Genomic DNA, 25,186 nt, shown 5'->3' with positions numbered 1-25,186 from the left:
CCTTCTTCACTATGGAGTAGAGTTTGTTGGAAGATAGCCTTTTGTTTAGATGGAATGCAGGCTATCACTTGGCTTGTTGCTTTGGCTTTGGTTTTAGGTGAACCCAAAAGTGTAACCTCTGAGGGATTTCTTTTGGTTTAACCAACGTTAGCCGTGTCTGTAGGCGCTGCTGCTGTTTAATCTGTAGTCACTGAAGTAGAAGTTCAGCTTTGAAGCAGATGTGGGCTTCGGTCCCCAGAGTTGGATGTCATTCACCCTGAGGCTTCTGATAGCCAGACTGTCTTTTCCGGTGCTGAAGCACTGAGGGGCGTGCCTCCTTGTTCCGCTGGACAAGCCGGAGCGATGCAGTTGGTGGCACTGACAGCTGCAGCTGTAGTACTGCGTGATGGGGATGCCATCTTGCCCAGGTCCTACTGGGAGGGAGTGACTTGTGCTGAGGTTCATAGCACCAGTCCCAGCCCTGAAAGATGTGAACGGGCCCCTTCTGCAGCCCTACAGGGTGACTACAAGATGTGATGGGGCTTGTGCACTAGCAGGGATGGGTCTGCAAAGGTGGGATGCAGGCAGGTTCTTCCCTAGGTCCCTCAGGGCAGATGTTGGTGACTAAGGCATACAGTGCTAACAGTTACAGTTGTGGCACTCCAGGACGCAGGGGGATTCTTGCCCAGATCGCACAGGTGACAGCTCGAAGTGTTTGGGGATTGTGGTAGTCACACACCTGCAGCAGAGAAATGCAGATGGACTCTCTACATACTGCAAATGAGTGCACATTACTCCAGAGATGGTAATAGCAAAATTGATGTTCCCAGATTTGCGAGGTGCAGATCCAATGGCCCCCATTTCCCATGCAGCTTACAAGGGTGATTCTGGGGTTTGTTCCAAGGGCTCCCAGCACCATGAGCTAGGAGGCGCAGAGGGAATGTCCTCAGGTCTGGTCCTCTTGGGTTGATGTTGGTGCTAGCCCCAGGACCCCCAAGGGGAATGCCCCTGGATGACACAGTGTGAGCTGGTGCAGCTCTGGGGTTCATACCTGTAAGCCCCAGTCACAGGGTGAATGGGGTCTGTTCTCTGCCCTGCAAGGTACTCTCTCTGCTCTTGGTGGCTTCTGGCAGTCACAGGCTGCTGCTTGCTGTTCCCTGAGTCAGAATAGTTCAGAAGTGGCTCCACGGAAGTTACAGTCTAGAACTTGATGGAGATGGAGGCAACGTGGGTTACTTTCTCAGAGCAGAGTGCTCACTCAGACCCCAGTCCACTCTAGGCCACACTGGAATGGAAGACTGCAGTTCTGCATAGTGAGAGCTGTGGTGCCCCTTTCTTAGAATTTCCCAGCAAGACGGTGTCCAGGCCAGAGGCTGTTGATGCAGACACTGTTGGGGCTGGCTGTGGTGGCTGCTGGTGGTGACGTTTCTATATTCCCGCTCGGCTGTCTCAGAGTCTCTGTGCTGTTCTACTTCTTAACTGGAAATTTCCCCCAGTCCTTTGGAAACATCGTCCTTCCTTTGTTCTGGAATGTTCTCCATGACTGAGGTGAGTACAGGCTCTCTGTACTTAGTCATCTTGGATTTCAACACAGCTATATTATAAAATCTAAAATTTTTTAATGATTTATTTTACTCATTTGAAAGAGTTACAGAGAGAGGTAGAGGCAGAGAGAGAAAGGTCTTCCATCTGCTGGTTCACTCCCCAGATGGCTGTAACGGCCGGAGCTGTGTTGATCCGAAGCCAGGAGCTTCCTCTGGGTCTCCCACGTGGGTGCAGGGGCCCAAGGACTTGGGCCATCCTCCACTGCGATCCTAGGCCACAGCAGAGAGCTGGACCGGAAGTAGAGCAGCCAGGACTAGAACCGGCACCCATATGGGATGCCAGCGCTTCAGGCAGGGCGTTTGGCCCCAAAATCTAAAATTTGAAAGATTACTCATCATCTGCTGATGAGGATGTGGTACAATGAACATTTGTTACACAGATGATGGCAATGCAAATGGCATATCTTGGAAGAAGACATTGGGTAGTTACTTAAAAAGTTGAACCTCCGCCTGCCATATGATCCAGCCATTTTCTGTTCCTAGATGTTTATTTAAGAGAAATGAAAGTGCATATCCATACTACAAAGACCTGGATCAGAATGGTTGTAGCTTTATTTGCAATAAACAAACTAGGAAAAATTCAGATGGCCCTCCACAGGCAAATGGCTAAACAATTTGGAGTGTGTTTGTATAAATATTATTGAGCAATAAAAAGGCGTGAACAATTGAAGAATGCAAAAAATAACTGTGACAGGTGTTGGGGTGCAGCACTGTGAAGATAGCATTCCACAGGGGTATTGATTTGAGTCCCGGCTGCTCCATTTCAGTCTCTCTCTTTGCTAAGGTGCCTGGGAAAGCAGTGGAAGATGGCCCAAGTGTTGGGCTCCTGCCACCCACGTGGGAGAACCCTGACGGAGTTTCAGGCTCCTAGTTTTGGCCAGGGCCAGCCCCAGCCCCGCCATTGAAGCCATTTCAGGAGTGAACCAGCGGATCAAAGATCTCTGTCTCTCTCTCCCTCTATAACAGTGCCTTTCAAATAAAATCCTTAGAAAAGTCTTAAAATAATGATGCTAAGTGAAAAAACTCAGGGGAAAAAAAAGAGTACGTATTGTGTAGTTCAAATTATACAAAATTTTAGCAAAAGCTATAATCTGCAGAGAGAAATTAGGTCAGCATTTGCTTGACATGGGGGAATGTAGGTGGGGCACAAGACAGGGACTGCAAAAGTATTTCTTGCAAAATGATAGATAAGCTTATTATCTTGATTGTGGAAATGATTTCACAAGTACACACTTAAGTTTAAACTTAACAAATTGTACACTTGAAACATGTGTAGTTCACTGTAAGTAAATTACACATCAGAGTTGCATTTCCGAGTGCTGCTGTGAGTGCTGGCTGGACAGACTGCAGACACTGTGTTCAGCAGCTCATAGTTCCACCTCCATCGGAGTCCCACAGCCTTGCACTGCACTCCCACAGCAGAGCTGTCCCCACAGAGCCAGCAGTGCCCAGGTCTAGGTCTTGGGAATGTTTCTGTTCCTTTCTACTGGGGCACTCAGGGGTAGAGAGGAAGAGACAGAGGTCATGCTTTGAAATCCTTGAATGGAGAAGGAACAAAGAATCATTGTGTGGCCAGGATCCAAGAATGTGGACAAGCCAGGTCTAGAGGTGATGGGCCATTCTGTCACCCAGGGCAGGGAGATGAAAACAAAAATGCAAGGCTAGAACTATGCCTGTGTGGCCTGGGGGCAACTGGAAACCAAACAAGCAACACTGTCAGTGCATAACCAGCCTTTTGGAGACGGGAGGAAACACGCTGCTGCCTGTAATGGGCTTAGAAGTAGGCGCAGTGGTGGCAGAACAGATGGACGTGAGCTTCTGACTTCTAGGACGCGCTGGCGTCCTTGTGTTGGAGGCTTCATATAATCAAGGTCATTTCCAGAAAAAGCAGCCAAAGTGAACCTTTCTAGAGGAATTGGATTGCTTTGAGAAGCAGCGTGATGAGGCATAGGGGAGGGGAGAGAGAGAGAGGACTTCATCTGCTGGTTCAACTCCCCAATGTCTGCTACAACGTGGGCTGGGCCAGGCCAGAAGCCAGGCACTGCGTCTTCATGTCCTGGATCGCAGAGCCTGTGTGGGATCAGCTGTTGCCTTGGAGGAATTCTAGAAGACCTAAGGAGAATGGAGCGTGTGGTTCATCAAAACCTACTGCAGTAGTGGCCTTCCTTGTGGGAGGCAAGGGTTAAATTTTCCTCCCACTTCTCACTACCACAAACTGTGGACCTGTGTGTGGGCAAGCAAACAGAAAAAGGGAGAGTGTTTAGAAGCAGGTAGGAGAACAGGAAGTAAACAGGTCTTTGGTTCTTTTTAAACTAGAACAGGGCTGAGAATCAGGACACAGAATCGGGACACAAAGTAGTGCTGTATCTCAGGGGTCACAGATGCTTCACTCAGTGACTACTTTTACAATTTTTTGACATGAATCTGTTAATATTATAAATGAATGTGTAAAATGCTTTAGAGTATTGCAGTGTATGTAGGAAGGTATTCTAAATATTCAGAGTTCGAGAGGTCAACAATAATCTAACCATGTGGAAGTTATAGAAGACTGTTAATTTCCTAATCATTAAAATCATTCACACTTAATTACAGATTTAAAAAGCAGAATACAAAAATATATATAGAAAAAGAACTGGAGCTTGCGCTGTGGCACAGCAGGTTAATGCCCTGGCCTGCAGTGCTGGCATCCCTTATGGGTGCCGGTTCAAGACCAGGCCGCTCTACTTCCAAACCAGCTCTGTGCTGTGGCCTGGGAAAGCAGATGGCCCAAGTCCTTGGGCCCCTGCACCGTACGTAGGTGCTAGATGCTTGGTTTCTCGTGATTTGTAGTTAATAAGCAAGCACAGGGCTGGGCTTGATCACCTGCTTAGCATTTTGACTTGGGAACTAGTAATGAAAACCAAAGCAGCCAACCGTGGCATCCGCGAAGCCAGCACTGTAACTACACCTGGAGCTGATGGACCACCCTCTCCCTTCCGGCAGGTGAACAGCCATGGCAGCTGAGGGTGAAGGTCCAGCAGAACTGACAGGCGGAGGATGGGGAGGCTGCTGTGGGATCCAATTCCCTGCTGAGCCACCCAACCGTTTTAGTTAATAATTAACTTGATTTAAAAAACAAGGCGATGACTGTTCATTATACAAAACTAGAATACAGAAGACATTGTGTATTTATACAGACATAAATGTAGGATTTTCTTGATAATCATCCAGTTTCTGCTGTCTTATTAATGTGATTTCTATGCCTTTCTTTCACAACTATTAATACAACTACATAATTGAACTGTTGCTGCTGTTGACCATTGGCAGAAGGCTTCAAAGAACATTCTAGTATGTGAAACTTTGCATCCAATTGCTTTAGGATAAACTCCTAGATGGCAGATTATTAACAGTGAAATCTGAGCCTTGTAGACTTTGCATCCAGTTGTAAAGTTCTACAGAGGTGGCAGGCAGACACACTCAGGAATCTGGGATCTCAGTACACATAGAGCCTTGACACTGAACTGAAATGTCAGGTGTGAAAATAATGTTTAAAACAGTGAACATAGTACTTTTATATGACTTGCCTGATGAGACCATGTTTTTAGAAAAGTAATCATCATTTTGGCCGGCACCGTGGCTGAACAGGCTAATCCTCTGCCTAGTGGCGCCGGCACACCGGGTTCTGGTCCTGGTTGCCCCTCTTTCAGGCCAGCTCTCTGCTATGGCCCGGGAGTGCGGTCGAGGATGGCCCGAGTACTTGGGCCCTGCACCCCATGGGAGACCAGGAGAAGCACCTGGCTCCTGCCATCGGATCAGCGCGGTGCGCCGGCCGCAGGGGCCAGGGCCATTGAGGGGTGAACCAAGAGCAAGGGAGGACCTTTCTCTCTCTCACTGTCCACTCTGTCAAAAAAAAAAAAAAAAGTAATCATCATTTCTTCTCTTCCTCATCCTCCTCTGTTTACTGGAAAGGCAGTTACTGAAAGAGGCAAACAGATAATCTGAGGGATGGCCACGATGGCCACCGCTGGACCAGCAGCCTCTAAGTCCATCCAAGTCTCCCACATGGGTGGCAGGGGCCCAAACACTTGGGTTGTCTTCTGCTACTTTCCACGGGCACATGAGCAGGTAGTTGCATGAAAAGTGGAGCAGCTTGGACTTGGACTGGCCCTCACGGGATGCCAGCATCAGAGGTGGTGGTGTAACCCACTGAGCGACTCCGGCCTCCAGAACTCTGCTTTCAGCCTCATCAGTCAAGTGGGGGAAATGGCTGATGATCTCGACAGTCACAGAACTCAAGGAAGTTGCATCCAGCAGTCAAGCATTGTTTTTGTGATTTCAAAGGTAATTTTCTTGGCTATCACTGTAACCCAGTGTAACTTAAATCACTTCTGAGTGGTGAAATGAATACGTGGAAGGAGTAGGTATGAAGTGCACACGGGGTAGGAGAGCTAGAGAAGGTGGTAGAAGAGTTGAAATGCGTGATTAAGTCTTAGTTGAGAGAATTTAATATTTGAAGTTTATTTTTTAAATTTATTTTGAAGGCACAGTAACATAGAGGGTGATCTTCATCCACTGGTTCACTTCCCAAATGGTCATAATGGCCACAGGTGGGCCACGCCCGAGTCAGGAGCCAGGAACGCCACCTGCGTCTGCCTGGTGGTACAGGGGCCTGAGCGCCTGAGCCGTCTTCTGTTGATTTCCCAGGTGCATGAGCAGGGAGCTGGGTTGCAAGCAGAGCAGATGGGACTCAAACCGGCACGCAAATGGGACGCTGTTGTCATTACAAGTGGCAGCTTAACCTGCTCGCCACAATGCTGGCCTCCGAGAGTTTACAAAGCGACACAACACAGTGTTGGCAGGAGGTTTTAACCAATGAGTATTTATTAAAAGCCATTGGTGCACCAGGCACAGTTGCTCCAGTAGGCTACCAAATACAAATGATGGAACCAACTCACTTATTAGCTTATCTGATTAAACAAAAGACATTTCATAGAAATGATTATAAAAATGCATTACTGATAGGAACAGGATATCTTTTGCACTTACAGATCTCATGGTACCCTAAATAATTAACAAAAACCAGCCAATCTGTATCGTAAAGTTAGCAAACCACCAGTTATTTCTTAATTTTCGCCAGCAAAGCAAGAAAACGTAACTATTGTTAAACTGAAATGGGTAAGTTTCAGCTTTAAATACCAACATCTTGTTTCCAAACTGCTTACCGCAGTCCATTTATAATATAAAAAATTCAGTGTCTGTCATTCTGTATTAAATCACTATTACCTCTTTTGGTTTACAGATTAGTTTTGGTTTCGTAGTGAGTTGCATTTAGTACTTTAGTCCAGTGCCTCATAGACCGCTGTCTCGAGGTGCGGTGAGAATCGCTGTAATTAAGTATCAGTTACAAAACATACAGAGGGTAGTTGTGTCTACTTTGCCTGGCATTCTTGCCAAAACTGAAGTGAGACATGACGATACACAGGTGAATTAAACAACAGGAAAACAGCAGAAAGAAAAGACAAAAGCAGATGCGACTTCGTGAAGCCACTCTGTCCACTTGGCGCCGTTGACTGCCTTTTTGGAGACTCACGGCTAATTCAAAGGATCACAGTGAGTTCGCTGGTGCGGTGTGAAGGCTGGTGGCGGAGAGGGTACGGGAGAGAGGCGGAGGGTGGCCGGGGAGTGGAGTGTTTGCTGACGCCATCCTGCTCACTGCTGAACTGCAACCCGTCCGGAACGGACCCCAGGAGCTGCCGGAGACCCCCCGAGGGGGATCTGTGTGCTCCGGGCAGCAGCAGCGGAGACTTCCTCCCGGGGTCAAGCTCGACGTTTATTGCACAAGAACCAAAATGTTCCCCCTCCCCCTTTCCTGAGCTGGAGCCCTCCGGGTGCAAACGAGTCTGGGTTCTCATCTGCTCGCGCCTCTGACCAGCAGGGAGCATCCGCCGGACGCTGGGGAGCACCTTGCGCAGGGGGAAACGTGAGGTATGACGTGGGCCCAGGCAACCTGCCTGCTCAGTCACCGTTCTCAAGCAGCTTCTGCAAGTTGTTCTGTATCTGAAGTCAGGAAAGAGCAGCGCTTTACTGTCACATACAGGGGAGACCACAGGGCTTTGGCTTTTGCTCCAGACTGCTCTACCTGGAATACAAAGCTACAGAGCGCTTAACACGTCAGTGAGGCAAATACGTGCTTTTTCAGGACCTGGAACGGTGACAGTCTACGAGAGTGAGAGATGGGAGTGAGGTGGAACTAAAAAAGGTCACACCAAGATGACAAATGACAGGAGAGGCCCAGAGCAATGATGGAAGAACAACTGGCAACCCCAGGTGTAACCCAAGTGCGTTTTATGTGAGAGACAATGGGAAACTTGAGTATTCCTGCTAGCCATTACACCCCATGCCTGGAAGATGGTGAATTCCTGATGTCCTTTCTCGGTAAAGCTTTGTTTCTTGGAAAATCAGTTACAGAGAGTAAGGAAGAGATACAGAAAGACATTTTCCACCTGTTGTTTTATTCCCCAGCTGGCCACAGTGGCCGGGCCTGGGCTGGGTCAAAGCTGGGAGCCAGGAGCTTTTTCTGGGTCTCCCACACAGGTGCACAGGCCCAAGCACTTCAACCATTTTCTGCTGCTTTCCCAGGCCATTAGCAGGGAGCTGGACTGGAACTGGAGCAGGTGGGACTTGAACTAGTGCCCATATGGGATGCCGGCCCTGCAGGCAGTGGGCCATGATGCTGGGTCCAAGATGGAGATTCCACAGAGGTAGGGACAGACTGGATGACAGTCTGGGGTTGGGCACTGCAAGTATTCTTAGTAAATATTTTTCAGTAAATGAACTTGGAACAAAGAATCCTCAGGCAGCAGTACTGTGATGGAAGCAGAGAAACAGAATGTAAACACTGGGCTCTTAGAGGACAGTCTGTTCCCCTGGGGTTCAGGGCAGGGGCTGGAATATGCATGCGCCAGTGCCTTGACACAGGCTCACCCCGGCCACACAGCACCAGCAAAGGCCACCTGCATGCGTGAGACCGAGGGCCCGGGAGCTGGACTAACATGACCAGTTACCAGGCAGCATGTGGCAGAGCAGCGAGAACAAAGAACTGACTCTGAAACCAGGCTCTCTCTACTACGTGAGGGAATTGAGGAAGTCCATGGGAAAAAATGGAACAGACAGATGACCTGATTTTGTTATGGTGCAAGGCAGTTTCTGAAATCCATGCGGTTCTTTCCCATGAACTTCTGGAAGACCACACACCACTGATGCCACTTCCAGTGCTGGGAGAATCACGGTGTAGTTTGTGACCCATCAAAGGCATCACTGTCTCCCCCCATGCTCCTCCTCGTCCATGGCTTCCTCACCTATCCCTCGGGGTCCAAGGATAAGTGGAAAAACAGGAATGTGGAAGGATAGAAAAGGAAAAGAAACAAGACTGATAACCAAAATGCAAAGTGCACGAAACATACCTGCAAAGACAAACAAAAAACAAACAAACTAAAAGGAGTGAGGTAGGCAACTCACAAAGGAAGCCCAAATGGCCATGAATATCTGAGATGAGCAACTGCAGTAGTCATCAGGAAAATACAAAAAGAACCAACACAGGACCTCGATCTACACCATCAGAGAGGGCAGTGAACAGAAACAGACACTGATCACGTGGCCCAGGCAGGGGTGATCTGGCGTTTCCACTTCTCTCCAGTGGAGGGGAACTGCTGGTACTGGATAGAGAGAGCCAGGCCACATGCCAGACGTCTCCACCCCGCCCAGCGGCCCTGTGTTCTTGCCCGATGACCTCTGGGGGAAGGCTAACCAAATAGATTCTGTGATTGCTCTGAGGGAGGCGTGAAACTTAAGAACCTCTTAGCATGTCAGCATGTGCATTTTGACCCCAAATCCAGTTTCACTGATTCTGGGGCTACAGGAGGTCTCCGTTGGTTCCACGGTGGCCCTCCCTGGCCTCGAAACCGGCCCCTGCCCTGCCCACTACAGGCTGGTTGCTGGCCTGCTGTGCACACGTCTTCCTGTTATCTGCTCCCTTAACTGCAGAGTGCGCCAGTCTGGCGGGGCCTGGCAGGAGAGTGGGAAGCAACACAGGCGTGCACCTGCTGCTAATGCAGACTAGGATTTATAGAGTTCACAGTGAACACCAAGTGAAAACACCGCTCCCCTGTGCAGGTCAGGATGGAAGCCAAACACGGGTAAGTGTTTCTTTACAGAAAAGAAAAACCCTCGGAATGCACCATTTAAAATTTCTTGGAGACACCTGCAAGGCAGAGGGCAACAAGTGCCAGGGAGCTCTTGTCTGCCACCTTCGCTCTCCAAACGTCTGCGAGCAGGAAACTCAAATCGAGCTCTGCCAAGTGGGTGACAAGGGCCCAACTACGGGAGCCATCACTGCCGCTTCCCAGGGAGCGCCTTAGCGGGGCAGCCAGACTCGGGAGCAGACCTGGGACTTGAACCCGGCTCCTCAGGAGCACTGAGTGTTTCAGAAGGGAAAAAGTGCTGGTGGTGCACCATCCCTCCTCCAGGCTGATCTGGATTCAAGAGAGAAAAACTGCCCAGTTTTCCGGGGGACACAGGGATTAGTAGGAATATCTGCTCTCACCTGGTATAGAACAGTGGTTGTGAGACACCTTTGCTCTGACAGCTTGAAATGCTAGATACCACCCAGAGGAGGGAATCGGGGACTCTCATCTGCACCTCATTCTTGTTCCCAAGTTCAGTGCAACTGTGACACTACAGAAAGCTACCAAATACCAGGCCTTGCAGTAGGGGGTCTAACACAACACTTGATTCTTTTTTTTTTTTTTTTTTTTTTTTTTGACAGGCAGAGTGGACAGTGAGAGAGAGACAGAGAGAAAGGTCTTCCTTTGCCGTTGGTTCACCCTCCAATGGCCGCCGCTGCAGCCGGCGCACCGTGCTGATCCGATGGCAGGAGCCAGGATCCAGGTGCTTTTCCTGGTCTCCCATGGGGTGCAGGGCCCAAGCACCTGGGCCATCCTCCACTGCACTCCCTGGCCATAGCAGAGAGCTGGCCTGGAAGAGGGGCAACAGGGACAGAATCCGGCGCCCCGAAGGGGACTAGAACCCGGTGTGCCGGCGCCGCAAGGTGGAGGATTAGCCTATTGAGCCACGGCACCGGCTCAACACTTGATTCTTGACTCTGAATCTCCCCTAGAAGACCAGCTTAGAAAACATAGCAGCGATCAGCGGGGAGGGGACGGCAGTGCTGAGGGGAGAAGACAGGAAGACCCCCTGACTCGGATGAACTCCGGGGCCTCTCTCGCCCCGCTCCTGCTGACTTGCAGCAGCGCACAAGCTGTGGACAGCTCTGCTCCAGCACTGCCCTGCTGCAGGGAGACACTGCCGAGGCCGGGGTACGTCATGGCCTTGCTGAATTGGGAGAAGCTCTCAAGCAGAGGTCGGCACGCACAGCCAGGCACTGAGACAGGCCTGGTGCACACTCCAGCTCTGCCCGAGTGCCTGGTGTCACCTTGAACAAGCCAATCTGAAGTGGATTCTTCCACTATCCTAGAAGAACAAGGCTGCCTCCCTCCCAGGGTTGCACCTACGATGGAGCATGGTACTAGATGGATCACGACAGTCAGTCTGGGTTGAGTTGGGGGTGCATTCTGTTGGGTGTGGCCTGGCCAGTGTTTCCAGTTGCTTGCCTACTGTGTCTCTACACTGAGTCTTGGTGTAAGTGCTCACTGACTGGCCTACTGTACAAATAAATAAGCAAGGAAGATTATCAAAAGGCCAGCCCAACCGTGAGTTCCAAGGCTGATGAAATGGAGACAGCAAATACTCTTCCCCATCTGTTCTACACACAGAGCGTGCAGTCTGGGTGTGGAACCTGGTGGACACGGCCCTGCTGGCCACCAGGGCCGGGAGAGACGTCACTCACCTTCTCTAGTTTCACTATGTTAGCTGAAAGCTCTTGGCAGAGGACTTCCACATTTAACTGGACTTGCGAGCCCAGGCCGGAGGGTGCTGTCTGCCTGTAAGAACAACGCGAAAAAATGACTGCGGCCAAGATGGAAGGAGGACGAACACCTCCCCACGTATCTGAACAGAAAACGAGATTCTAGCAGAACAGGGCGAGTGATGCCTGGGTTCACATCGGCGAGGCCCTGCCGTCACCCACAGCACAGGCGGGACGCGGAGAGGACCCAGGCCCTGCACGCTCGGCCGGAAGCCCCTGCAGCTACTTGTGCGGAACAGGCTGCCCTGGGCCTCAGCTTCCCAGCGAAACGCGGGGATCTTACTCAAGCACGTGGTTTCTGACCCCCTGCCGATCTCTCCATCAGCACCCAGCACCAGTGCAGGGATTCCTGCTGGTCCCAATCACCCAAGTATTTTATTTTATTTTATTTTATTTTATTTTATTTTTTTTTGTGAGAGGAGCCATTTACAGGAGAACTGTTAGGAAGCTGAGGAAGGGAGAGGGTTGCAGTTCCTTCTTAGCAGCTTGGCACACATACGTAACTGCCTTGGTCATATGTGAATAGTTTGTCCACACGTGCAACACAGCACATAGGGACAACGCACTCACGTTATGTCAGGCATGAGCACAGGAAGTCATGCACACATGACTTAGGGACACACATGAGTTATATGAAAACGGTAATTATTTAAAAAATACTTATTGGAGGAGCAGAGACGTAGAGAGAACCCAGTTCCATCTGCCAGTTTCTTCTCCATGTGGATCTAACAGGACTGGGCGAGGCAGAAGCCAGGTCTCAGGTGGCTGGTGGAGACTCAACTACTTTAACCACCACCTCCTGCCTGCGAGAGTGCACATGTGCCCGAAGCTGGAATGGGGAGCGGAGCTGGGACTTGAACCCAGTACTCGAGTAGGGGATGGGAGCATGTTAGGTGCCATGCCAAATGCTCACCCCCACTTCTACGTTTAACACAGGCTAAAAGTGTGCTTTCTTTTTTCTTTTTCTTTTCTTTTCTTTTTTTTTTTTTTTTTTTTTTTTTGACAGAGTTAGACAGTGAGAAAGAGAGAGAAAGGTCTTCCTTCCATTGGTTCACCCCCTAAATGGCCGCTACGGCTGGCGCTGTGCTGATCCGAAGCCAGGTGCCAGGTGTTTCCTCCTCGTCTCCCATGCGGGTGCAGGGCCCAAGGACTTGGGCCATCCTCCACTGCGCTCCCTGGCCACAGCAGAGAGCTGGCCTGGAAGAGGGGCAACCGGGACAGAATCCGGCGCCCCGACCGGGACTAGAACCCGGGGTGCCGGCGCTGCTAGGCGGAGGATTAGCCTAGTGAGCTGCAGTGCCAGCCAAAGTGTGCTTTCTAACATGCAGGAATTTACTACTTTTTAGGCAATGTGTCAAAATATTCATGTGAAAAAGTTAAAAGGAAAGCTTTAGGTCTGAACATATTTAGGCCACGCATGCCCCCCCGCCCAAAAAAAGATGAGGAGCCGGTGTCCCGTAGGGGAGTGCTGTCTGAGTCCTGGCTGCTCTGCTTCTGCCCCAGCTCCCTGCTCTGTGCCTGGGAAGGCAGCAGGACACCCGTGAGGGAGACCTGAATGGCGTCCGGCCTGGCCCAGCCCGGCTGATGCGGCATTTGGGGAGCGAGCCAGGAGATGGAAGAGCTGTCAGTCTGCCTTCCCCATACATACATACGTACATCTCTTCCTCATTTTTTTAAATCTCAGACACGTCCACCTAATTGCTAGTCCCACCATGGATTTTTACAGTGCTCAAGAATGTTGTAACAAATCAATACAAAGAGTTCTACACGATCAAATGTGCTGCTTGAAGTGCTTGGCTCACTGCCATTTTACTAAGACAAAGCTGTATAGTTGGAAAAAAAGGGCCAAGGTCATGGCCAGAGGATAATGTAAAACTAAGCTTGCTTCCTGGCAGGCCACTGGCGATACTGTAGCAACTCATGTGGATAGGTCATCTGTTTCCAGCAGCCTCCTATCTCTTGACTCTACAGATACGCTTAACAAAATGTTTCATACAAAATTCTTCCTCAGTTACAGTTTGCTAAGAAGCATGTAAGCTCAGGCCAGCGACTCTGTGAGTCTGAATAGCAAGCAGATGAGAACAGAGAGGCCAGTGTCTTACTCAGTATTAGGGCTGTCCACAAAGGAGGTGAGTGACCCCAGGCGCTCCTCCAGAGTGTTAATTCTGTATCTCATGTAGAAGGTCGAGATGATTAACGCGCAGACACTGCAAAGGGTGACAGGGAAATCTTCAACAGGTTAATAGCCAGAAGCCGAGCATGAAACAGAAAGCTCAAGGCCAACACTGCATTCCCAGCCAGGCATCTTCCACAATAAGTTGGCTACAGATACTTGCCAAAGACATTTTTAAAATTGTCTGATGCCTTTCAGAAAACTGCACAGCCTTAAACTGTACAGCACCAGCCTCGATTAGTAAACGATGGCCATTCTGATAGGGTTGTTCAAGGCCAGCGCTTCACCTCCCTCCTGGGACTGTCCCCACGGCTGGGGCACCCTGCACAGCGTCCAGCCTTGTTCTCTGGAATCCTTATTTTAGCTGGAGGTCTGAGCACATCCTCCTTGATGAAGAACAGTGTCAAACTGGGCCAGGCTATTCTGAGTCGAGCAACTGATTGCAGACTGGATGTGGAAACACTTAGCGCCTATATTTTCAGTAAACGGGATGACATTTTAAAATTCTTTTGGCCTCTGTCCAGAGGACATGGGACAGCTGGAAAAATAAGTGACAAGGGCAAGCGTACTTCATAATTCACAGATCAATTTCCCAATTAATAGTATCCAGTAGGAGCTCAGTCCCCTGCCAGGTTTGGTACAGTCATTAGAAAACTTTACCTAAGTATATGGCAACAAGTCAGCAGGACAAAGAAATTTGCAAATAAAATACACGGTTCACATTACAGACAGTGATCTATACCACAGGTCTTGGCGATGGGAAGAGATTATGCCTGTAGATAAAAAAGTCATTCCCGGGAAACGGATTTACTTACATAATTGCGTAGAATATAAGAATATGGTGGAGAGTCGGGCATTTCTGAGATCTGACTTGGTGCAAGATTCCACTTGTTTCTACTTGACCTGTTGGGTGGGAAGTAAAATGCAATGCTTACAAAAAACAGAACGCATTTCCTTCAGCCAGCAATGTCCTGGTGGGGACCAGGGAGAGGGGAGATAATTTTCAGATAAATCTCCCGTTTGTCACAGTAGCTGACACTCTAGAGTCACTCCAACATGACTGATTCCCTATGTATTTACTGAGGGTCATCTTCGTGTTAAGCACCAAGCTCGTTAATGGAGAACAAGGCAACACCAGCCTCGCTTGTACACCAGCATAACTGCCTATGTTACTGGAATCAAGTGATTCTCAACTGTTGCTCATAATTCGAGGTTTACCAGCACTTTCTGAATCATAACCTTGAAGTACTCAGAATGACTAAGTGACCTCCGTGAACAGCAGCGATGGGAAGCACGGGAGGGGGGACTGCTTGCTCAGGGCCTAAGTGAGTTTGCAAGCCAAGACTTAGGGCGGGGGGGGGGGGGTGGAAATAGGAAAGGCAGTCATGGAGTGAACTAGTCACAACAGAAACCCCCTTAGAAAGTCCCCTTGCTTACTGTGGGCAGGGACGCTCTTGGCCTTTCCTTCTGGCACTCTCTTGACGTGGGCATCTGCCCGGGATGGTTTTGCTTCTCCTTTGGAGACGTTCAGAACTGTCTGGGATTCTGTCACATGGAAATCTACCAGGCCAAGAAACGCAGCGGGGTCACTTTTCTCTCCACGGCACTAAAAACGCAGCATCCCCCACAAACCAAGCAATCCCTCCATGTGCACGACGGTCAAACACATCTGTGGATCTTCCAGCAAGCTGACTCGGGCTGGCCGGAGCCTGGAATCCCCCAGAGAGGCACAGAGCGGGAGGAGGACGGTCTGTATCCTCACTTCCGCCCCCAGCCCCCGGCTCACCAGGACGGCTCGGCTTGAACGGTAATGTTAGGGAAGTACGAGCTAGGAAGATAACAACCTGCTGTCGTGTCTCAGACATCTGTGCAGTGTGCACAAAGTAACAGGAATTTATCCACACGGGCAAGGCATAGCTCCGGAAGTCTGAAGCTACTCTCTGTCTCTCCGGGTTACTCTCTCTCCAGGTTCCGGTGGGGAGGTGGGGAGGTGAAGGGGAGGGACTCAAACCGGGTTGGAGAAGCAGAGATTTTCCAGACCTCGGGAGTGCTCCGATTCGGGGGTCTGGGAGCCGGAACTGCTGTACCCTTCCATGTCTTGCCGCCTTTGCCGAACCACTCCATCCAGATCTGGGAATTCATCATTGAAATCCTGAAAGAACACAAGGAAATGAAGAGGCCAGTTTGTCCCTGTTACAGACACGGTGTTGTCACCTCCAACCCTTTAACTTGGGGCTGATCTGCAAAACACGGAAAAGGAGGAAGGGCTACGCCAGCCAACAGGGCTTTTCCCAACACGCTGCCGTGTAACTGGCTACCGAAAGTGAAATTCCTCAGGGCAGTCAGAACTCGTTTGGTGACGGCGGCCAGCTTGTTAGAAACAATAACGTCTCAAGAAAAACCCGGAATGCTGATGACTGAAGCCCCCGGTGTGAAGCTGAGGGCGTCTCATTAGCGCTGGAAACTGCTGTAGGCAGGGATGTAAGAGAAAACCAAGACACCTAAATCCGCGTTTGGTTGAAGTGTTAAATGGTACTAGTTAAGTTGCTGGTTTTTCAAAGCTTTTATTTGAAGGCAGACAAAAAGAGAGGGAGGGAGACTGAGATGTCCCATCCCTGGTTCATTCTTGAGATGCCTCCAACAATCAGGGCTGGACCTGGCTGAAGCAGAAACAGGCCACTGGGTGCTGATCTCCCAGGTGGGAGGCAGGAACCCAACTGCTTGAGCCACTGCCTTCCGCCACCCAGGGTCTGCATCAGCAGGGAGCTGGAAGTGGGGGTGGAGCAGGGACTTGAACCCAGACACTCTGATAAGGGATACGGACATTCCAAGTGGTATCTGAGCCACTGTGCTAGACATCTACCCTATTACAGTTTTTTAAAAAAGATACTGAGGGGCTGGTGTCATGGCACAGTGTGGTGTAAAGCCGCTGCCTGCAGTGCCAGCATCCCATACGGGCACCAGTTCGAGTCCTGGCTGTTCTACTTCTGATCCAGATCTCTGTTGTGGCCTGGAAGAGCAGTAGAAGATGGCCCAAATCCCTGGGTCCCTGTACCTTCATGGGAGACCTGGAAGAAGCTCCTGGCTCCTGCCTTTGGATTGGCGCAGCTCCAGCCGTTACGGCCATCTGGGGAGTGAACCAGGGGATGGCAAACCATCCCCTCCCCCACCTCTCTTCTCTGTGTAACTCTTTCAAATAAACAACTTTTTTATTTTTTTAAAAAAGGTATTAAACACAGAAAAGAGAAAATGATTGGATGGCCAATTTGATTCTAGAAAGGACGTTTTGACTTTTTTTTCTAATTCCCACAGGGTCAGGGATAGTCCACTGCAGTTACAGGAAAACAGCAGAGGAGCGAGGGAAAGCAGTGTCTGCCTCTGTATTCCCCTGGTCTCCCAGGTACTGAGAACTGAAGAGACAGTGACGGTAAAACGTCCCGGGGAAAGTGCAGCCAGGCTGAGCTGTAACAATTCAGTTAGCTGCCAGACAGAGTCCCCTCATAAGCAAATGACTAAACTTTCACCTAGTTCTAGCTAGCTAATTTTACACATCTCAACAGTTAACTTCATGCAAAGTATTTTTTTTTTTTTTTCCAATAGAGATTAGGAAACTGAAAATCCGAACCTCTCTAATTTGGTAGTGATCTACTGAGTGATGATAACGTATCAGCTGGAACCTCCACAGCTACCTGGGGAGGCTGCACTGACTGGGTGGAGAGTTTGGAGACTTCACAGGGTGGGGAGCCCGGGTTTGAAAGCGTGTTTCATTCTATTTTGTGTTACTTCCCACAACTTTTTAAGGCAGATTTTTTAAAAATTGAGACGAAATTCATGTAACATAAAATTTGCCGTGTTAAGGTATATGGTAGTTAACTGGTTTACAGAATTTTTCTTTTTGGTAATTTTTTCATTTGAAAGGCAGTTGCAAAAGAAGCAGAGAAAAAGAAATCTTCCATCTGTTGTTCACTCTTCAAATGGCTGCAATGGCCAGGGCTGGGCCAGACTGAAGCCAGAAGCCAGGAGCTTCTTCTGCATCCCCCACAGGGTACAGAGGCCCAAGTACTTGGGCCATCCTCTGCTGCTTTCCCAGGTACATTAACAGGGAGCTGGATTGGAAGTGGAGCAGCTGGGACTTGAACCGGTGCCCATATGGGATGCCTACACTGCAGCACCAGTCCTAGAATATTTGTAATGTTGTGTAACCATCAACACTATATTATTCTAGAACATGTCAATCAGCCCCAAAGGACACACTCTGTGGGTGACGCGAAAGTCACTCCAACTCTTCCTTCATTTCATTCCCAGCTTTCTTTTCAGTCTCTATGGATTTGTCCAGTGGGACATTTCATATCAGTAGACTTGCAAGGTCCACGGATGTTATAGCCTCATTAATATGTATAATGGCTTAATATTCCCCTGTATAGATAGAGCACATTTTAAAAATCTATTCATCACTTGATGAACGTTAGGATTTTTGTTATGGGGCTGGTGCAGTGCTGTAGTAGGTAAAGCTGCTGCCTGAGGGGCCAGCATCCCACACGGGCTCTCTGCTACCGTGCCTGGGAAAGCAGAGGAGGATGGCCTGGGTACTTAGGTCCCTGCACCCATGTGGGAGATCTGGGGTGAGCTACCGACTTAGGCACGGCCCAGCTCCAGTCACTGGGGCCCTTTGGGGAGTGAACCAGTGGATAGAAGATCTTGGGCTCTCTCTGTAACTCTGCCTTTAAATAAATAAATAAATATTAAAATTGTCCTTTTTTAAGGCTATTAGGAATAATGCTGCTCTGAATATTCTAGAACTAGGTTTTGTGTAAACATGTGTCCCATCCATTTATTTTTTTTTTTATTTATTTATTTTTTTGACAGGCAGAGTGGACAGTGAGAGAGAGAGACAGAGAGAAAGGTCTTCCTTTGCCGTTGGTTCACCCTCCAATGGCCGCCGCTGCAGCCGGCGCACCGCGCTGATCCGATGGCAGGAGCCAGGAGCCAGGTGCTTTTCCTGGTCTCCCATGGGGTGCAGGGCCCAAGCACCTGGGCCATCCTCCACTGCACTCCCTGGCCACAGCAGAGGGCTGGCCTGGAAGAGGGGCAACCGGGACAGAATCCGGCGCCCCGACCGGGACTAGAACCCGGTGTGCCGGCGCCGCTAGGCGGAGGATTAGCCTAGTGAGCCGCGGCGCCGGCTACATTTATTTTTTTTAACACCTCACCACGGTCTGTAGAAGACGCTGAAACTGGAAGGCGTTCTGCTTCACTCAAGGCGAGTGTTTAACAGTGTTCAGTTTAGGAATGAGCACTAGAATGATGTAGTCAGAACTCTCTCGGTGAAATACTACAGCATTACGTGCATGAACCCTGTTCACACAGGGGTGTCAGCCTCGGGGCTTGCGGTCCACATCAGAACACCGGGGTGTGAGGCTGTGCTGTCTCGTCTCCAACAGGCAGGGCTGAGGGCTCAACTCACGGAGTCCCTGCCAGCTACACGGGAGACTTGGATTTCATTCCTGGCCCAGCCCTGGACGCTGTGGGCGCTTGAGGGAATCAATCAGTAGATAAGGACTCTCCGTGTGTCTGTATTTCTCTACCTCTTAAATGAGTAAATAAAAATTGTGGAAAATGTTGTACAAGCAGGCGGAGCTACTCCCCATGGTGGATGTGCCCCACAGTCCACGAAGCCTCAGGGAATCAAGCCCCGTCTGCCTGTGGCTGGGCGCTGGTCTATTTTTCTGCAGGTAATCCTGAGTACGCCTGCCGTCTGGTCTGCGCTGTAGCCTTCGAAGGCGAGCATAGATTTTTCCTGGAATCCCTAAGTGTACACTAGCACAGTTTCAACGATCCACAGAATGACTCATGCCCGGCCTCAGATAGAGCCGTGGATTCCTCCACAGCGATATTGACAAGCAACCGGAGCACCTGGACCTTGAGTGATCAGTAACTCACCAAGGCGGCCTGTCGGCAGCTGGCTTTGCTCTTTCAGGGCAACCCTTCAACTACTTAAAAAAGGTTTCTGGCCTCCTTGTGGCTCCTTCTCCCTCAGGACAAACGGGCCCTGCTTCTTCAAGTGTGTCTCCCGCCTCCTGTCCTCCGTTCTCCCAGTCAGGGTGTCGCGGGGGCCACACCACACCCTCTGTTTTTTTGCGTGCAGACAGCTATGTAGGCGACTTACCAGAGGCAGGGACGAGGGGCGGTCTGCCCGGAAACTGTTCTCAGCACAGCACGGGTTGGGAGTGTTACATGGGTTGGGACTTGCGTTCTGAAATGACGGGGATGAAATGAAAAGGCACGTGAGCAGTGAGACCGTAAGGGATACAGAAGAGGGACAGGCACCTGCGGCTCAGGGATGTCGGACTCACTTCCAAGTGTGCGCACACCGACTTCAGCAGCTTGTAAGTTGAATCTCTCGACAGCAAGGAGACAAATATGTACTGAAAAACAAAACAGAGCACTTAGCGGTGTGGAGCAAATGACAAACTACAAGGAACGCATTACTGTGAGCAGGCTGAGGAGTAAGTACTGATGCCTCTGTATCCATTCACACTAACAGCACTTCAGGGGCTGGCGTAGCGGGTAAAGCCACCACCTGCAGTGCCGGCTTCCCACATGGGTGCCTGTTCCTGTCCCGGCTGCTCCACTGCTGATCCAGCTCCCTGCTAATGGCCTGGGGAAAGCAGTGGAGGATGGCCCAAGTGTTTGGGGTCCTGCCATCCTGCCACCCATGTGGGAGGCCTGGATGAAGCTCCTGGCTCCACTGTGGCCATGTTGGGAGTGAACCAGCGGAGGGAAGAGCTTTGTCTTTCTCTAACTCTGATATTCATGTAAATCAATAAATCTTTAAAAAATAACATTTCAAATACTATCACATTCTGTAGTTTATCAGAATGGCCTCTTTTATCTTTCCTTCTCTCTTCTTCCTGAATAGGTTACCTAGTATGCTTAGAAATGAAATGTAGCGTTCACAGAAACAATAAAAGATGAGTCAGTTTCCAAAGAAAAAGAGCCAAATGACCTCCTTATCTTGCCAACTGAAGCACACTGCACTTCAGCGCAAGGATTGCTGGATGCACGTGTCAGAGGAGGCCCAGGAGCCAACAACAGCTCGGGACTATCGGGAGTATCTGGGCACAGAGGCGGCAGCAAGGTTTCTCAGTAGCACGGGGCTCAGGAGTGTTAGAGGGGCTGCCACGGCAGGCTGGCTGGAGTTCCCTGTGTCTCGCATGGCTCCGGGGAGGCAGAGATGGAGGGGATGGGGGCTGTTCACCCGGACCCCAGGGACTCCTCAGCAGAACCCTGTCCCCCCAGCCAGCAGGGCTGCCATTGTTCTTCGTGTATTTGTTAAAAAACGGTATCAAAAAACCTGCATGTTTCAGCTTCACCTGACCCAACAGATGTTAGGGAAAGGGAAGCTGGAAAAGAATTTGATGTTTTCGACCCTGGTCAGACAGGTGTTATGAAGTCGGCAGGAAACGCAAAGCTGGCAATGACCCGAAGACTGACAGTCACCTGGCAGGGACGGCAAGGCCACACAGCGTCCCAGGGCGCTACTCTCCAACCTGCGTCTTCCACAGCGACCCATGCCTGCCTGCGGGAGGCGGTGGTATTTACGGCTTTAGGGGCTCCGTCCCTGGCAAGAGGCCCTGCAGGCAGCTGAGCCTGGCGTGGCAGAGACGAGCACCCGTGCCCTGCTCTGCGGCGTACTCACCCTGTCTGTGACCGTCGCGATAATCAGGGCGTTTGGCACCAGGAGAGCAGTTTTGGTTTTCTTTATAAGGGTAACCGAGAAAGCCGGGATGGAAATCTGAAACAGAAGCACCGGGTTAGCACTCGTTCAGGCTGCACAGGATTGGAATCTGCACTGTGAAGAAGAAAAAATATATAAAAGCAGTCGTCAGCAGCAGCAGCAGGCTGTCCAGCCTCCAGGGAGGAAGGAGATTTCCACAGGCTGCCACGGCTTCAGGGCTGAGCCCGCAGACTGCTGCTGACAAAGCCAGCACGCAGTGGGGGTCGTTATTTCTACCGCACCTCTTGGTGGAAGCCTTTATCGCCACACGTGGAACAGAACGCAACATTGTCATCTATTTTGCAGACAAGTCCAGGGTTCTAAAGGCGGTTCCTGCGTGGGATCACTCTGTTGGGTCTAACCCTGCTACGCCTCCCCCCTACTCTCTGTTTAGGTGCCTGTGGGGAGGGGAAATGCTACAAGGAGCCACAGCCGCAGAAGCGTCACAGTGCGTGCGGCCAGCGCTCGGCTCCATGGCCATGGCCACTCGACGTTGTGAGCTCTCAAGCTCAGATCACTTGCACACTGCACCTGGACGGACTGTGGTACGAGTGTGCTGACCAGACACCGTCTGCTACCACCAGCATGCGGACTCAAAGACCCCACTGAAACGAAGGTTCCATTTATGAAGAGTTCTCCACAGTGGGGTGCTTAGCAAGCTCCCCCTACTCCATTTTGGATCGGGCTGCACCTGCTGTTGGCAATGAGGAAAGTAGGGGGAAACACCAGTTACTACCGCCGCTCGTAGGCCCGCCCTCTGTGAATGCTGGCTCTCCGGCCGCCGTAGTTTAGTGATCCCAGGGTGTCCATGTTTTTTAAAAAAACAGGGTCACTCCTTTTAGCTATTTGGTCTCGTTCTCTCTTGAGAAGAAGCAAGATTTTAAAATCCTTGGAGAGGGGCCGGCACTGTGGCACAGTGGGTTAAAGCCCTGGCCTGAGGTGCTGGCATCCCATACGGGCGGCAGTTCTAGTCCCGGCTGTTCCTTTTCTGATCCAGCTCTCAGCTATGGCCTGGGAAAGCAGTAGAAGATGGCCCAAGTCCTTGGCCCCCCGCACCCACGTGGGAGACCCGGAGGAAGCTCCTGGCTCCTGGCTTTCAATTGGCTCAGCTCTGGCCGTTGCGGCCATCAGGGGAGTGAACCAGTGGATGGAAGACCTCTCTTTCTCTGGCTCTACCTCTCTCTGTAACTGTCTTTCAAATAAATAAAATAAATCTTTAAAAAAAAAAAAGCCCTGGAGAATCACAGCAGCCTGAAACAGTACTTGCTGCCTTTGTGGATTCTCCCATTGCTGAACAAAGGACAGTTTTGTTCACTCAAGTCCCCAGCCCCTGCTGCGCTGCCCAGAGATGCTGGCTGTCTTTATGACACGGATCAGCACTGCCCAGTGCCCTTTCCCATTGCAGGAACAAGTGCTGTAATCCAGAAATGTGGCAGAATACTGCTTAATATTGCCTGGCGTTACACTGATTCAGATAATACTGTGTATCAAAGTGTTTACCTAAACATGAACGTATGTAATAAAGGATATTAAAAAAAAAAAACATTTTGTCTAAGAATACTATGCCAGCCTGTAGACCCAAGGCAGACAAAGCAACGTGTGTCCACTGCAGTGGTTAAGTGGCCTTTCTACAACTGCTAATGGTTTTAGGGAGAATGTCTGAATAAAGCCTGTCTGTCACTCAGAAGATTTTTAATCCGGTGCTTCCCGAGTGTGAAAAGTGCTGACTCAGAAACTCTGACTCAGGCTGCGTGGAAACTCAGTGAGGTCACGCAACCCCGAGCTGCTTCTCTGCCCTCCTGCTCTGGTGACCTGCATGGGCGGTGATGTCACATCCTCACAGCTCACAGGTGAAGGATGTCGCTGGATAGCATTCTCTCTTCCCTGCTTCTACGCCACAGTCACGAGCTCCTCATTTTAGAAGGTGGATCCTGGGAAAAACGCCAGCTGCCCCAGGTGACTCTGGTTATGGCCAGGGGTCCTGCACCTCTGCTCCCCCAAGTCTGTGTTTGATACTGAAATGGAAAGACAGTGTCAGGGTGCACTGTGAACCTACAACCAGGACTTCTCCATTTCCTGTTCACTTAGTGCAGGAGAGGGTACAAAGTAAGCTCACGTAAGGTCTTACTGAACCTCTTGGAAGTCTCTTCAGACTCTCTAAAGTTCTGATGGAAACGGGCATGAATATGGTGCAAAAAGTGGTATTTCTCAAAACACTGGGTCCAGTTTAAAGAATGTCTCTGAGACGGACTATGGCACAGTCTCCACACGCGCAGCGTGGAGTATTCTTTGGGGATATTCTTCGTGGGGAGAAGGGTGCAGGGCATGGGAGTGGGAGGGGTTTACATAGCCATGGATGAGGACTGGAGTACAGGGAAAAGAGGAAGTTGCGGTCCCCTGGAGGCATTCCAACTGTGACAAGACAAAGTTGGTATATGGGGCTGGTACTGCGGCACAGGAGTGCTGGCATCCAACATGGGCACTGGTTTGAGTCCCAGCTGCTCCAATTTCTGATCCAGCGCCCTGCTAATGCACCTGGGAAAACAGTGGAGCTTGGCCCAAGTGTTTGGGTCCCTGTACCCATGTGGGAGATCTGGAAGAAGCTGCTGGCTTCGGCCTGGCCCAGCCGTGGCTGTTGCGGCCACTTGCGAGTGAACCAGCAGATACAAGTGCCTTCTCTCTCTCTCCCTCTTCCTCCCTCCCTCCTTCCTTCTCTCTCTGTATCTCTGTCTTTGAAATAAATAAATCTTTTAAAATCTTTTTTTAAAAAGATTTACTTATTTGAAATTCAGAGTTACACACAGAGAGAAGGAGAGGCAAGAGAGAGAGAGAGGTCTTTCATCCACTGGTTATCTCCTCAATTGGCCTCAATGGCCGGAGCAACGCCGATCTGAAGCCAGGAGCCTGGAGCTTCTTCTGGGTCTCCCATGTGGGTGCAGGAGCCCAAGGACATGGGCCATATTCTACTGCTTTCCCAGGCCATAGCAGAGAGCTGGATTGGAAGTACAGCAGCTGGGTCTTGAACCGGCGCCCATATGGGATGCTGGCATTGCAGGTGGTGGCTTTACCTGCTATGCCACAGTGCCAGGCCCTTAAATAAATCCTTTTTAAAAAAATTGGTATAAAGGCATATCATGAGAGAAATATTTAGAACTGTAGCTCACTCTGCCAGCGCCGTGGCTCACTAGATTAATCCTCCACCTGCGGCGCCGGCATCCCATATGGGTGCTGGGTTCTAGTCCCGGTTGCTCCTCTTCCAGTCCAGCTCTCTGCTGTGGCCCGGGAGGGCAGTGGAGGATGGCCCAAGTGCTTGGGCACCTGCACCCGCATTGGAGACCAGGAGGAGGCTCCTGGCTTCAGATTGGCGCGGTGCCGGCCATAGTGGCCATTTGGGGAGTGAACCAACAGAAGGAAGGCCTTTCTCTCTGTCTCTCTCCCTCACTGTCTATAACTACCTGTCAAATAAAAAAAAAATGTAAAAAAAACAAAAAAAAAAACAAAAAAACAAAACTATAGCTCACTCTAAAACAATAATCACAATACATAAGAAATACAGGGTTAGCTTGCTTTTTCAAAGTTCATACCAACCTTTGTGTCCTTTCCAAAGACCTTGGAATGAAAACAAATCCAGTTTTCTGATACAAAGAGCTTCCCTTGGTAGAGGATTTCTTTCTGCAGAGCACAGGTGAAGC

The 25,186-nt window shown here is 50.2% G+C and overlaps 1 protein-coding gene across 10 annotated transcripts in view; it reads right to left on the bottom strand.

Annotated features, from left to right (window-relative positions):
• Window positions 1-6,414: 6,414 nt before the first annotated feature.
• Window positions 6,415-25,186, bottom strand: part of GRAMD2B (GRAM domain containing 2B) — a 128,583-nt gene continuing 109,811 nt past the window's right edge. For 5 of the 10 annotated variants that reach the window (XM_070076060.1, XM_070076061.1, XM_070076062.1 and 2 more), the window contains 10 exons: window positions 25,083-25,186; window positions 21,417-21,512; window positions 20,071-20,142; window positions 19,884-19,970; window positions 15,758-15,869; window positions 15,155-15,277; window positions 14,533-14,620; window positions 13,647-13,751; window positions 11,467-11,560; window positions 6,415-7,714 (listed from right to left, as the gene is read on the bottom strand). In XM_070076060.1, coding sequence (XP_069932161.1) covers window positions 7,160-7,714; window positions 11,467-11,560; window positions 13,647-13,751; window positions 14,533-14,620; window positions 15,155-15,277; window positions 15,758-15,869; window positions 19,884-19,970; window positions 20,071-20,142; window positions 21,417-21,512; window positions 25,083-25,186 — 1,436 coding nt within the window. In that variant the 3' untranslated portion in view covers window positions 6,415-7,159. The remainder of the gene's footprint in view (window positions 7,715-11,466; window positions 11,561-13,646; window positions 13,752-14,532; window positions 14,621-15,154; window positions 15,278-15,757; window positions 15,870-19,883; window positions 19,971-20,070; window positions 20,143-21,416; window positions 21,513-25,082) is intronic. The other 5 variants (XM_051844163.2, XM_002710167.5, XM_070076066.1 and 2 more) reach the window with 1 other exon arrangement.

The sequence above is a fragment of the Oryctolagus cuniculus genome, chromosome 6, assembly GCF_964237555.1.
Source record: "Oryctolagus cuniculus chromosome 6, mOryCun1.1, whole genome shotgun sequence".
Lineage (NCBI taxonomy): Eukaryota > Metazoa > Chordata > Mammalia > Lagomorpha > Leporidae > Oryctolagus > Oryctolagus cuniculus.
Note: the sequence above shows the minus strand (reverse complement) of the source record. Positions and strands in the feature narration are given on the sequence as shown.